Source organism: Ixodes scapularis, unplaced genomic scaffold (assembly GCF_016920785.2).
Source record: "Ixodes scapularis isolate PalLabHiFi unplaced genomic scaffold, ASM1692078v2 PGA_scaffold13__105_contigs__length_92229423, whole genome shotgun sequence".
Classification (NCBI taxonomy): domain Eukaryota; kingdom Metazoa; phylum Arthropoda; class Arachnida; order Ixodida; family Ixodidae; genus Ixodes; species Ixodes scapularis.
The window spans coordinates 22,110,966-22,124,373 of NW_024609839.1; the positions used below are offsets into that span (position 1 = coordinate 22,110,966).

The following is a 13,408-nucleotide window of genomic DNA, read 5'->3' on the forward strand; positions in this document are numbered from 1 at the left end:
GTCTGGCTCCAATGTATTGATTTTTTTGTTCTTTTTCATTGATCACAGACGTTTGAAAAAATGGTAAGCATACATGTTACTAGGAAGGTTTTGTAACCTTAATTGGTATGAAAAGGTTCAAAAAATATAATTTCCTTATTACAGGGCCCACCTGTTTGTTTCAAACAAAACAAGTTGCTGACAAGACACCAGTTTTTTTTGTTTACACATTCATAGTCTCAATAAAGTGGAACAAACAGTCATATATTTTCCCGAAGAAGGAGATGTAAACTTAATCGAAAGAAAATATCCAGACGACATTGTAGAACACAAAAGATTAGGCGTGGTTAACGGCGTTAAACAGTGTGTCGCAACCGTAGCATCAAGCTTTGTTCCAATCGGCAGAAATCCGGTTCAGAGGGTCCTGAGGCATAGTAAAACTTAAGAAAATAATTTAATGCCGCGTCATTCTCCTTTGACCCGCGACCACGGCTCTCCTCCTGTCCGGTAAGAAATCATAGAGCGCGGCCACGAAGTCTGGCTCAGCCCGACGCCACTCCCTTTCACCTCTGATTGCTTTCCACAATTTGTGGGCAGTGGCGCGTTGGAGGGGACGACGTGACATGGCTACCTTCATGCGCCTCCAAATGTTTTCGATGATATTCAGATCGGCTCCTTTTTGGGGGCCAAGGCAGCTTCGTCAGGCAGCGCTCCTCGAGGAGATACGAGCGTGACGACGCATTTTCCACTTTGGCGCTTTCTTGAAATGCACTGAAATGCACGTTAGCTAAAAACGTAAACATTGGGCTACACGGCACACGCATCGTGATGGTGGTTCCGTCGACCAATATTTTCGCTAGCAGACGGCCGGAAGAGCGCAGCGGCGCAGTGAGCGCAAGTGAGAATGTATCTCGGCTTAAGGGTGCGCCGTGTTTAGGGAGCGATGCGACAGGCGGTGCACGTAGTGCCGTGCACAGGCCGGAGCGCTGTTTCAGCTCATATTGTCCGCGATAGTACATATACTTGCACGACGTTCGGCCAATACGGAGCAGACGGATCGTGGAGTATTCGCACAATATTGCGCGAACGCTAGGCCGGGGAAAAACAGCTGTATGGCACTACCTGCCGGATATCAAACGGTGGTGCAAAACTGGACATTTGAGCGATATTGGAACCGACTTTCGGACGGCACTGGCACCATACTGCGAAATATTGCCGTGAGCCTTGGGAACTGAGGTGATGATATTGCCACACGCTAGACACACCGGCGGATGGCACAGGCCAGAGCCGTTTATACTGAGAGAGTTTGGCCGATGGGCGGAGCTTGTTGGCCGCTAGAACAAGCGGATTTCGCGATAACACAATATGGCGTTACTTCTTTGTCTTGTTCATTCCTGAGAAATCGCGTAGAGTTCCTATGAGTCAGAGCCACAATATGGCGGACGGAAGTAGTCATCCCCCGGTTGTCAGACTACGCTGCTGTGGTTGTCAGACTGTCAAAATCTCCTTAAGAAGGCCAAACTCTCTCAGTATAAACGGCTCTGGAACAGGCTATCGCATTAAGATAAGCACGTGACATTGGGCAGTGCCACACACCAGACGCACGGGCCGGTCGCACGAGCGTCTTGCGCTCGTGCCATCGCGTGACTGTGAGCTTTGTTTTTTGGGGCATTCTTTTCATCTACTCCGCTGGGACTTCACACTGAAGTGAAGAAGTTAAAGTTATTGTTTTTCCACGAAGCCGAACTCTTGTTGTGTTGCACATAAAGTCGTGACATTAAGTGGTGGAGGTGCGGGGTAATGTCCTCCACATGCTCACGTCTAGTACATCCTCGAACACCCGTGACCCCAGCCCAGCTAGGGACGCCCACATCGAAGGAAGCACGTCGTTAAGCGCCGACGTTCGCTTAAGCCGACGACAGCAAGGCCTACCAGCGGAGTTCGGGCTTTTTTCGGACAAGGCTTCAGCAAGAACCGAGACCTCAGGCACAGGGATCATGTCTTCCCCTGCTGCCCCGAGTCAAATAGCCTTTCAGGTTCCACGAACACCGAAGGCTTTCCACGGGGACCTTTACGAAGACGCGGAAGACTGGGTTGAGCATTTTGATCGGGTAGCGATACTAAACGGCTGGGACGATTCGTTGAAGTTACGGAACGTTTACTTCTCGCTTGAGGACGCAGCCCGCGTTTGGTTTGAAAACCGAGAAACAAGCTTTACTTCATGGGACGAATTCAAGTCCCAGCTTCTGCGGACCTTCGCCAACGCACAGCGCAAGGAGAGGGCTGAGCAGTTGCTTCAGGCAAGAACGCAGCACCCCAATGAGGGCGTCGTCGCGTACGTAGAAGAGATGATTCGCCTCTTCCGTCGTGCCAACCCGATCATGACCGAAGAAAAGAAGGTGCGGCATCTGATGAAAGGCGTCAAGCAAGACCTTTTCGGAGGCCTCGTGAGGAATCCTCCTTCGACGGTGGCTGAGTTTGTCGCAGAGGCATCTACAATCGAGAAAACGCTACAGATGCGCTCCCGGCTGTACGAACGCCAAATGCCGACTGCCTCGCAAGACCATCTAGTAACGGCTTTCGGTAGTACCAGCGACGTCCTTCGTGAGCTCATTCGAGGTGTCGTCCGTGAGGAACTTCGAAAGTTACAGACGCCGGTACTTCAACCCACCGTCGCCCCTGTGTCAGCAATCATCCGGGAAGAAGTTCAAAACGCCCTTGGCATAACACCAGTACAGGAGGAAGCCTCGGAACAGCGCACTCTGTCATACGCTGCCGCCGTGAGGAATTCCGCACCACTCATTTACTTCTCCAGGCAAGCTCCGCCTTATCCGCGGCCAACACGGCAGTTCACTCGACGCCCTAGCGAACAGCGCCCGCCGACAAGGAAGACGGAGGTTTGGCGCACATCAGATCACAGGCCGCTCTGCTACCACTGTGGCGAAGCAGGGCACGTTTACCGACAGTGCCCATACCGCCAAATGGGACTTCGAGGCTTCTCACCTGATGCTCCCCGCCCGCGCTACGACCAGCGACCACCCGAAATCGAGGACTACCTCAACCAACCGGCTGGTGCTTCAGCTGATCGACGCCAGTCTAGGTCTCCGTCACCGAGACGTCACGAGTATTCTGGACGCCGCTCCTCCCCTGACGCTCCCAGGGCACGGTCGCCAAGTCCACGCCGGGGAAACTAAAGGTGGCGACTTCGGGAGGTGAAGTTGCTTGCCCCCGAATCCGAGAAGACCCTCCAACGACGCGAGACGCACAAGACGACGACATGGAGACACCGTACGGCGACGATCAACTAACTACCTCCGACCTCCCCCTGGTTATCGACGGACACGAAGTGACTGCGCTAGTCGACACGGGCGCCGATTATTCCGTGTTAAGCGGGAATCTTGCCGCTCGACTGAAGAAAGTTATGACTGTTTGGGAGGGGCCACAAATCCGCACGGCTGGAGGTCATTTAATTACACCGGTCGGCAGGTGCACAGCGAGAATCCAGATACGAGGAATTACGTTCATCGCCAGTTTGGTCGTTCTCATGAAGTGTTCAAGAAAAGTTATACTCGGAATGGACTTCCTCGGAGAGAACGGCGCAATCATAGACCTACGTAGGCAAATGATCACATTCTCCACTGCACGATGCGTTGAAGAGGAGAATTCAACACTACGGCGTTCTCCACTCCGAGTAACGGATGACCAGGTTTGTCTCCCGCCATGTAGCAGCATGCTCGTGACTGTAAGAACCGACGAGACTGCCTCTTCAGGAATCGCCGAGGCGAACTCTTCTCTTCTGCTGGAACGGGGAATCTGCATAGCCAGGGGTCTCGTTCATCTCCACGACGGACAAACTGAGTTATTACTTACGAACTTTCGCTCCGAACACCAGCATATTTCCCGTGAAACTACCATCGCCTACCTTGAGGACGTCGCTGATGTCAGTGGGTCCTTTTCACTAGAAGCTTCACTGCCAGGCAAGATAACGACAACCTCCACAAGAACATTTGACGTTAATCGTGAGCTCCCAGAAAAAGAAAAGGAACATCTGCTGGATCTTTTACATAGGTATAATGACTGTTTTTCATCGTCATCGAAGGTGCGCCGGACGACTGTCGCCAAACATCGGATCATCACGGATGAAGCAACAACGCCGAAACGACAGCCACCGTACAGGGTCTCGCATAAGGAACGAGAAACGATACGGCAACAGGTCGAAGAAATGCTCCATGACGACGTTATACAGCCATCAAAAAGTCCCTGGGCATCGCCTGTTGTGCTTGTGAGAAAAAAAGATGGTACACTACGATTAAGCATCGGGACGATGCTTCATCGGAAGGGGAGGGCAGTGCCACGCGCTAGACACACCGGCGGATGGCACAGGCTATCGCATTAAGATAAGCACGTGACATTGGGCAGTGCCACACACCAGACGCACGGGCCGGTCGCACGAGCGTCTTGCGCTCGTGCCATCGCGTGACTCTGAGCTTTGTTTTTTGGGACATTCTTTTCATCTACTCCGCTGGGACTTCACACTGAAGTGAAGAAGTTAAAGTTCTTGTTTTTCCACGAAGCCGAACTCTTTTTGTGTTGCACATAAAGTCGTGACAATATCTTACCTTCGTGTTTCCAACGCTTATTTAATTTAATTCTCTTCTAGGACGCGTGAAATATCACTTCTGTGACACACCAGATATATTCGAAACTTGGGCAGGCATCTCGGCTTTCCTTGCCACTTTTGGCACTTATTTGGCACTTCACTGGGTAGCCAGAGAAGACCCAAACTTCGGCATGCCCCGAATCGCCAAATTGAGATTTACTGCGGCAGTTATGGCTCAAATCTAGCACTTACTTTGGCAGAACTGTGGCGCACCAGAGAAAAGCCAAACTCGGCGTGGCCGAAATACCGAAAATAGGCGTTGCTTTGGTAGTTATGGCTCAAGTATGGCACACTTTGGCACTCCTGTGGCGTACTAGAGAACGCCAAACTTTGGCGTGTCCGAAATACCCAAATTAGGCGTTGCTCTGGTAGTTATGGTTCAAATATGGCACCAACCTTGGCGCTCCTCTGCCGGACCAGAAAAACGCCAAACCTTGGCCTGCCCCGAATTCCCAGACCAGGATTTACTATGGAACTTATGGCTAAAGTATGGCACCAACTTTGGCACTCCTCTGGCGGACCTTTGCAACGCCAAACTTTGGCATGTCCGAAATACCCAAATCGGGCGTTGCTCTGGCAGTTATGGCTGAATTATGGCACCAACTTTGGCGCTCCTCTAGCGGACCAGAGAAACACCAAACCTTGCCGTGCCCCGAATTCCCAGATTAGGATTTACTATGGCGATTATGGCTCAAGTATGGCACCAACTTTGGCGCTCCTCTGGCGGACCAGAGCAACGCCAAACTTTGGCATGTCCGAAATAATATCAATTCGGCGTTGATCTGGAGGTTACGGCTCAAATATGGCACTACGTTGGCACTCCTGTGGCGGACCAGAGAAAAGCCAAACTTGGCGTGGCCGAAATACCAAAATTAGGCGTTGCTCTGGTAGTTATGGCTCAAGTATGGCACACTTCGCACTCCTGTGGTGTACCAGAGAAACGCCAAACTTTGGCGTGTCCGAAATACCCAAATTAGGCGTTGCTCTGGCAGTTATGGCTGAAGTATGGCACCAACTTTGGCGCTCCTCTGGCGGACCAGAGAAACGCCAAACCTTGGCATGATCCGAATTCCCAGATTAGGACTAACTATGGCAGTTATGGCTCAAGTATGGCACCAATTTTGGTGCTCCTCTGGTGGATCAGAGAAACGCGAAACCTTGGCATGCCCCGAATTTCCAGATTAGGATTTACTATGGCAGTTATGGCTCAAGTATGGCACCAACTTTGGCGCTTCTCTGGCGTACCAGAGAAGAGCCAAACTTTGGCATGCCCTAGGATCGCCCACCTAAGGCTATAGTTAGGAGTAGGGTGGAAAGTTGGGCTAGTTGCTAGTTATTCTTCTTGGTTTTAAAAGCGCAGAAAAGGCGAGGACAGAGGAAGAGACACAAACGACGGACGAGCGCTATAGTTAGGCACCGTATTTTGGCACTGATGAGTGCCATGGTGCAAAAACCTAACTGCGCCAAAGTTGGGCCCTTATGTTTGCCAGACCATTGCCCAAGTTGGGCATTCCTCTGGCGTGCTACCTGGGTGTAAGTGTGTTCAGAAAACCGTCGTGTAAAAGCGCACTACAAATGAATGCAAGGCTCAATTAGCGTCACACTTGATGGGACTCACGGTAAATTTGCTTAAGAATAATCGAGACCGTGGCGTCATGGCGGGAATGCGATTTCGACTTGACGTCTAATTTACTGTTATTAATTGCGTGTTTTCGACTTTTTTTACCTTGGTTAATCCCACAATTGATTCAAATTTTCGCAAAAGAATAATCCGATTTGAAATCCACTTAAGAAATTAGATGTATTACCCGATGAAGGGTGTGAATTTCTAAATCAAACAGATTTTTGCTTCCATGGTGTTGGGAGTTAGATTAGTGCCGTCTTTACCATGCGTTTATAAGGTTTCGTGGAAATAAAATGAAAAAAATTACCGTCATGCTAGGTTGAATAATTAACTAAAAATGTGTTACCTTTAGAGTCATTGGTCTTGGGGTCATGTTGCCATTACGGTATTGACGGCAATTATTAATAGAGTCAGACCAATTGGAGGATACTACGAAAGCAACGGTTTTTGAGATATTAATGGATAAATGTTCGCGTTCTTTTGCCCTATTTAAAAATTGCGCTTAAAAGGAGCGCATCAAGCCCTGCCCACGATATGTTTGGAAGAGTGAAGTAGTTGTGTAGGTCTCGTGATCACTTGTGTTGTCGGCGCATCCTCCAAGCTCATGCCGCCGAGATAGTTACGACATTATTGAAACGACCACGTCACTCTTCGCGTCAATATGGGCGGGGATTGATGCACTATTTTTAATTTAGCGTAATTTTTTTTGCAGTCCGTTGAAAAACGCGTAAGTTAGCTCACAAACGTCTCAAAAGCTATTACATTTGCACAATTTCTTTAGTTTGGTCTAGCCTCTAATTGTAATTCGGTGTAATACTGCAATTCCGGCATAACCCCTAAAACCAATAATAAAAAAAGTTTACTGAGAGATCCTAGTTAAATAATCAACTTGCGAGGGCAATTATCCCCTTATCTAATGTTTGCCGAGCTTGATAAGTATATGGTGAGGGCAAGAGTCGCCTGACGCGGAACCCCCCTTTAAAAAAAAAAAGATCTCTTCGAATAAAAGGCAAACAGTGTATATTGCCGGTTTTAAAACATTTTAAAGAAAGCAGGATGTGCGTTTTTATCTAACAGTAGATTGAACTGAAATCTAGGCAACTTCTAGTATCATTGGAGACTACGTACCGGCATGCCAGCTTCTTTGTCTCTAATAGCACTGTATTCATTGGTGAAACAATGGGCCTGAGATTCGAATTTCTTCCGCACATCAGGGCTCCACCAGTCGTGAAGCTTTCCAGTATCGTCAAACTGGCTGCCTGTAAAAATGAATATTGTATCTAATTACATAGCATCCCTAGGAAGAGATGTTTGTTTCTTTGAATTGACACTGGTACGCACTCAATGCTAAGATAATGTTGCCACATTCCGCGATAGAAAAGAAGGAAAAGGAAGTGAACAAGCAAGAAGATTACGGTGTCGACCTAAAAATGCGAACGGACTTTGAGATGGCCCGAAAATGTCGCGGAGGGACCACGGCTTGTAAGATGGCGGTCAACAAGAGCCCAGTGGTGAGCCCGCAGAATGAGGTAGCCTGGAACAGAAAACCTCAGAAAGGAAGGCGAAGGGGGAAGTGAGGGAAACCTCTGAAACATTTTTTTGACACTAAATATACTGAATGTCTCGAACGTCTTGCTGCCGAGCGTCGTACTTTGGTTCATGAATTTTACGTGTTCACACTACCTCTCATTTTAAAATTTAGAAAGTGGACACCGTTTCTTAATTTGTATTATTTTACTTACATGTAGTTGACGTAGTCCTATTCTCATTGAGGTGTCAATTAGTTTCTTGTATATTGTATTGTTTACATGCCTGTTTATATTTTCTTCGGTAAACTTGAACAGTATAGCCACGTATTTTCTTATTGTGTTGAAACGTTTTGTTCTTGCTACTGTTTGTAGCCATGCTCCACATTAACCTTAAATGGTCCGTAGTATCCTCTAAATTAATAATAAAAAAAAGCGCGTGACACAATCGGAGGTACTTGAAGCGAAGTAGGTGACTTTCGGCAACGTCTAGAAAAGCCTCAAAACCATAGGTCACTTCTGGACCCATGCGCGGCCATCGCCAATGAAGACCACTGCAAGACGCGACTTCGTCCAAGACCCTTGGCGCAGTGACGATTACGCTACGGATGCCCGACACATGAGCTCTAGACGCATAACTACGATGAACATCACATAACACTCTTTTGGTCCTATCAAGAACATTGTGCTACTGTTAAAAAAAAAAGATATTTGTGCAGTATTTATGTTTAATCTTGTTGAATATAAATTTTATTTATTCCAACAAGCATGATATTTTTCTTCATTCAAGAGGTTGTCTTAAATCTGGAAAATGCAAACCCACCCAGCGGGCCGTGCGTTAGTTTACCCTCTACAAATTTAATTAATTTTACAGATTTGTATCAACTCATAAGAGTAACTGCTTCTTTGTCTTGCGTTTACAGACCGCCAAAATTATCTTGACTTGCTCAATAGAACTGGCCAGCAATACTATATTATTTCAAAAACGCAGCGTGCACCAGCTGTTTTTTTATTTTCTTGGAGCAAGTTAGAGAGACACACTCTGGATTCAAAACTGCCATTACGCTGTCGCATGGAAAGCAAGCTTCTCTTCACGTTTTCAGACATAGCCTCCTAAGTCTTATGCAACTAGTACTGAAACTTTATCGTTATTATTTATAATAATAATATAATAATGTTATATTAATTTTATTAATAATTAATAATAATATTACATGTTTATTGCACGGACACATAAAGCCAGGTAGAGACACGGGTTGATCAAACCCATCTAGGGCATGTGTGATGAACATCATCTTGGTGAGCATGGTGCGTGAAGTCGAACAGAAAATTACAATTGCTAACAAACATTGTTTCCAAATACACTTTAGTCCAAAAAGTGAATTTAATATGAGTCCTCACAGTATGTGACACCTCACTACAATCAAATCCTGTATGGCTTGTGTTGCCGAAACCCAGCCTCCAGCGAAAGTTGGAGCGTCAAAGCTACTTCATCCAATAGCAGTGATTTCACAACCTAACAGTTGCTTCCATGCGATTCAGCACCACTATAAAGGAGATAAAAAACTTCCTATGGAAATCGCAAAAATATATCAAGCCTAGTTTAAAAATGTCCAGAGATTCAGTAACAAGAAAAAACCTGTGGTTACACATAAAAATAAAAAAAAAAACGAAGTATGCTTCAAAATGTCCAGAAGTTAAACTCAATGCAGATGGAGCTGCCAAAACAAAGTCAAAGCAGATATCGTAGGGCTTGTTTAAGTTTTCCTTAAGAATCCGTCTCAAATATGTTGTCAGAAAAACGTATTAAACATTTCCGGCACATAAAATCGCAACAGTCTTCTACCACACTTTGTTGACACCTTGGTACTTCAAAGCGTGTTGTATGTCTTAGTGAGCGAGATGCAATGTGAGGAACTTCAAAAATGGTTACTCCAAAAGAATTTTAAAACAACCGTTTTGGAAAACAGAGCTCGACATAGCGAAAATTTAATTCAGCTATTTGTTCCTGTTCTGTGTCGGCACCTGAACTGTTTATCATGCGTTTAAATGTTTATTTAAAACATTGTCTACTTTGGTGTGCCATAGGTCAGAGCAACCGCCAATGATAGGGATTTCATATCTGAGAATGCTATAGGCTAAAACGTTAATATTCAATGATTTACATATGGTGGGACGAGATATGTTATGTTACACAATAGGCTAGATAGACGTCTGAGCATTTTGCATACAGTTCCTCGATGTGTATTCCATGACGTCACTATCGAATTTAACACCTTTTTACGTTCTGATGTTACGATAAGAAACGGGGGTACAACGACGCGAGGTGCATGATGACGAATGTAAGAATAGAGGCGCAGTGCGAACAAGAACTTTGAAAGGATTATGGAAACATGCGAGATTCGCTTTTGTCTTGTTAATTTTTAAAGAATTGTACTCAAACCACTTCATCAGGCGATATGTATCTTTTTGAAACAAGGACATTGATTTGTCGTATGTCATATGGGGTTACATTAGTAAAGCGCCATGGCCTACTGATGGAAATTTTTTTTTTATATGTATTTACTGGTGTCCAACCGACAGCGCGGCCTGGCGGCCGGGGTTTTCAGAGCACGTAGTTGGGGCACGGGTCTGGTGCAGGGGACTGGTGCACCGGTTAAGGATTCGAGGCGCCGTTAATTACGACATCCGGATGCTACCTAGTTTGAGTTTGAGTCCGTGCCCAAGAAACATAATATTTTGGTGACGAGGTCGGTCGACAGACAAGAACTTCACTGGGAAGTATGCTCACTCAAGGCGAGCTGGAGGAATCTGACAAAACAGCTTGGACATCCTCGGCCGAGCGTTTCAGCTTTTACTGTGAAGCCAACGGAGTCGAAGAGCCTTCAAACAGGAAAGCTCTGCTGCTCACCATTTGTGGAGCCAAGGCTTATGAGGCAATATGAGCACTCGTCACACCAGGGACACGTGAAAACCTGAGCGTTGACAAGCTGATGACACTTCTGCTGAAGCATCATGACACTCGGCCGTCAGAGCCTTTCAGCAGAAAAAACGTTCGAGCGAAGAGACCAGCAGCCCGGGGAATCCATTGGCAGCTAAGTCGCAGCTTGAAACAAGTTGGCGGCTCAATACAACTTCGGGACCTTGGTGACATTGGTGGTTGCGACCACATCCACCACCGCGGGCGTAGGCTTGGCTACAGCTGTTACCGGCGCCGCTGGCACGGGTGACATTAGAAAATGGTACCACAAGGTAACATTAGAAACGGAAGGTAAACATAAGGTAACATTAGAAGAAAAAAGCAATCTACTTTTGTACGCAGGTGACTAACGTTTCTATGGAATAATAATATTAATAATATTGATAATATAAAAATTGTATAATGCATTATTATTGCCTGCCTAAGCACGACTAAAATCGATAATCTCAGCAGTTGCCAACAACAAAATGATTCCTCTTCACTCAATTATTCATACTGTGAGGAAAAAATGCTTCAGACATGTTTCTGTACAAACACAGCCTATTGCAAGGTAACACACATTCCGTAGTTATTAGTATGGACTGTATATAAATAAATTGGTACTTACCAAGTGTATCGAGGCCGTGTGTTATTTCGTGTGCCGAAGTCCAACCAGTCGCTCCCATTTTTACAGCACTGTGTTACATAGTAGAATGGGTAGGGACATATCTTATTTTATTAGAGCGTAGAATTAAATTATTGTAAATACGTACTACAATCCAGATTAAGTCGCTTAAAGAGCAAATATAACTGAATTGATATGTAGTAAAGATCTTACTTGAAATAACCTCTTTAGTGGCGTGCTACTGATTATATGTGCTATTTCCGTTTAAACAATTTTATATGTTGTAAAATGATTTATTTATAACTTTATTTCTTGAGTGAAAATGATGAAAAGGGCATGCTTAATCGCGAAAAAAGGACACCGAACGACGAAACGCACACCGATCGCCTTAATTAATACCGAACGACGAAGCACACACCAACAGCCTCAACGGATCACAACGTTTCCCACCAATGTAAATAATGTACATAAACTTTTTTAATTCCTCCTCTTAACGCTATTTAACAAAATCATGGTGCCGAAACTCAGGAGCTAATCGCCAAGAGAAGACGTTCAACGCAAGCACAACGACCTCGGGCAACCCAAGCAACCGAACAGCGTGTACGACAGCGGCTGCTATGGAGAAGCTTCAAGAAGAAGCGAGGAGTAGTCTAATCCGCGATTACAAAGCTCATCATCCAGGTAGCAACAGCCTTGAACCACCTTCCCACGCAGCAAGGTAAGTTTGAAGATACGATCACTCTTCTTGCGTTAAAAGAAAAATTGCTTCGGATGCTCGACACTGATAGCGGACCTTCTTGATGAGAAAAACATGGAAGAAGAAAGGGAAGATGGCCTTGGTGATGAAGATTCCATCGGCATAGCCAGGTCGAGAGCTTCGAGCTAATAGAGAGTTTTAGAATAGCGCACGCTAAAGCTTTGCGTACGCAAAGAATAGCGTCGTCGCCACTGCGCATGCTCCGAACGGAAACCAGGTTTTGCGCTTTGCGTGCGCAATTTTAGCGCGCGCTATTTCTGGGAAATAGCATGCGTACGCAAAGAGCCTTATCGCTTATCCGAGGAGGATTCGTGATGAGAAGTTGGCTAAAGCCAACACGAGCTCAGTTAAAAAATGGCGGCTTCCAGGATTATGCCGGCGGCTGCTTTGGCGGCGTCGTGATTGCGACGTCGGTGGCATCCTCACAACTGCGATTTTCAATACTGGGCGACATTGTGCGCGGTTTGGCAACGACCCCCGGCGACTGGGTGCTTGCGACGCGCGACGCGCGAATATTTCTCGGCGAAGGTACGATGTGCAAAGGTCAGTGCACGAGACCTCTCTTGACGAGGCGACGCAAGCGGACACGACCTGTCAACGCCTCGCGTCGCATTCTTATGTTTAAACAATTCTATAATAGTACTCTGAACCAAAAAAAAAAACTTGTTTGTTTCTAAAGTTACAGCCTTTCGTGTGTGAATTAAAAATAATGACTGTATCTTGGTGGCGTCGCCAGCGCGAGATGCTTGGGCTTTTGCGTAGCGGCGGAGAAACGCTATTCTAAACCTCTCTTGCGTCGCGTGCGCTAATACAAGCGCTAAATTTAGCGCTAGCGTGCGCTAAAATTGCGTACGTTATTCTAAAACTCCCTAATGACAGAAACTACAGCCAAAGAACAACGAAACGACCTCTTCGGCCTCTAACAATGCGTCACATTCAGAGGGACAAAAGACAAACGGTGCAACTGTCCCAAACGTGAAATTACCGAAACTGGGCTGCCGAAATTCAACAGAGAGCTGGCGGAGTGGCAGACATTCTGGGACAAAATTCAATCGTCTATCGAGCAGAACCCCGTCTTGTCTCCCGTGGATCAGGTGAAGTACCTAAAGGCGCGCCTGGTCAGCCGAGCTGAGGCGGTGATCAAAGGAATTTCGGTAACGGGTGACAACTACGACACGGCCATAGAGCTACTCAAAATAAGATTTGGTAAAGCTTCTGTCATCGCGAACGACCACCTCACACACCTCTTGAACGTAAAGTAAATTGCGACGACAGACG

The 13,408-nt window shown here is 46.3% G+C and overlaps 1 protein-coding gene across 1 annotated transcript in view; it reads right to left on the reverse strand.

Moving 5' to 3' along the window:
- LOC115332175 (neprilysin-1-like) overlaps positions 1-13,408 on the reverse strand; it is a 97,197-nt gene that overhangs the window by 14,130 nt on the left and 69,659 nt on the right. The window contains exons 15-16 of the mRNA XM_042289828.1: positions 11,377-11,444; positions 7,392-7,522 (exon numbers count right to left, since the gene is read on the reverse strand). Of these exons, the coding sequence (XP_042145762.1) occupies positions 7,392-7,522; positions 11,377-11,444 (199 nt within the window). The remainder of the gene's footprint in view (positions 1-7,391; positions 7,523-11,376; positions 11,445-13,408) is intronic.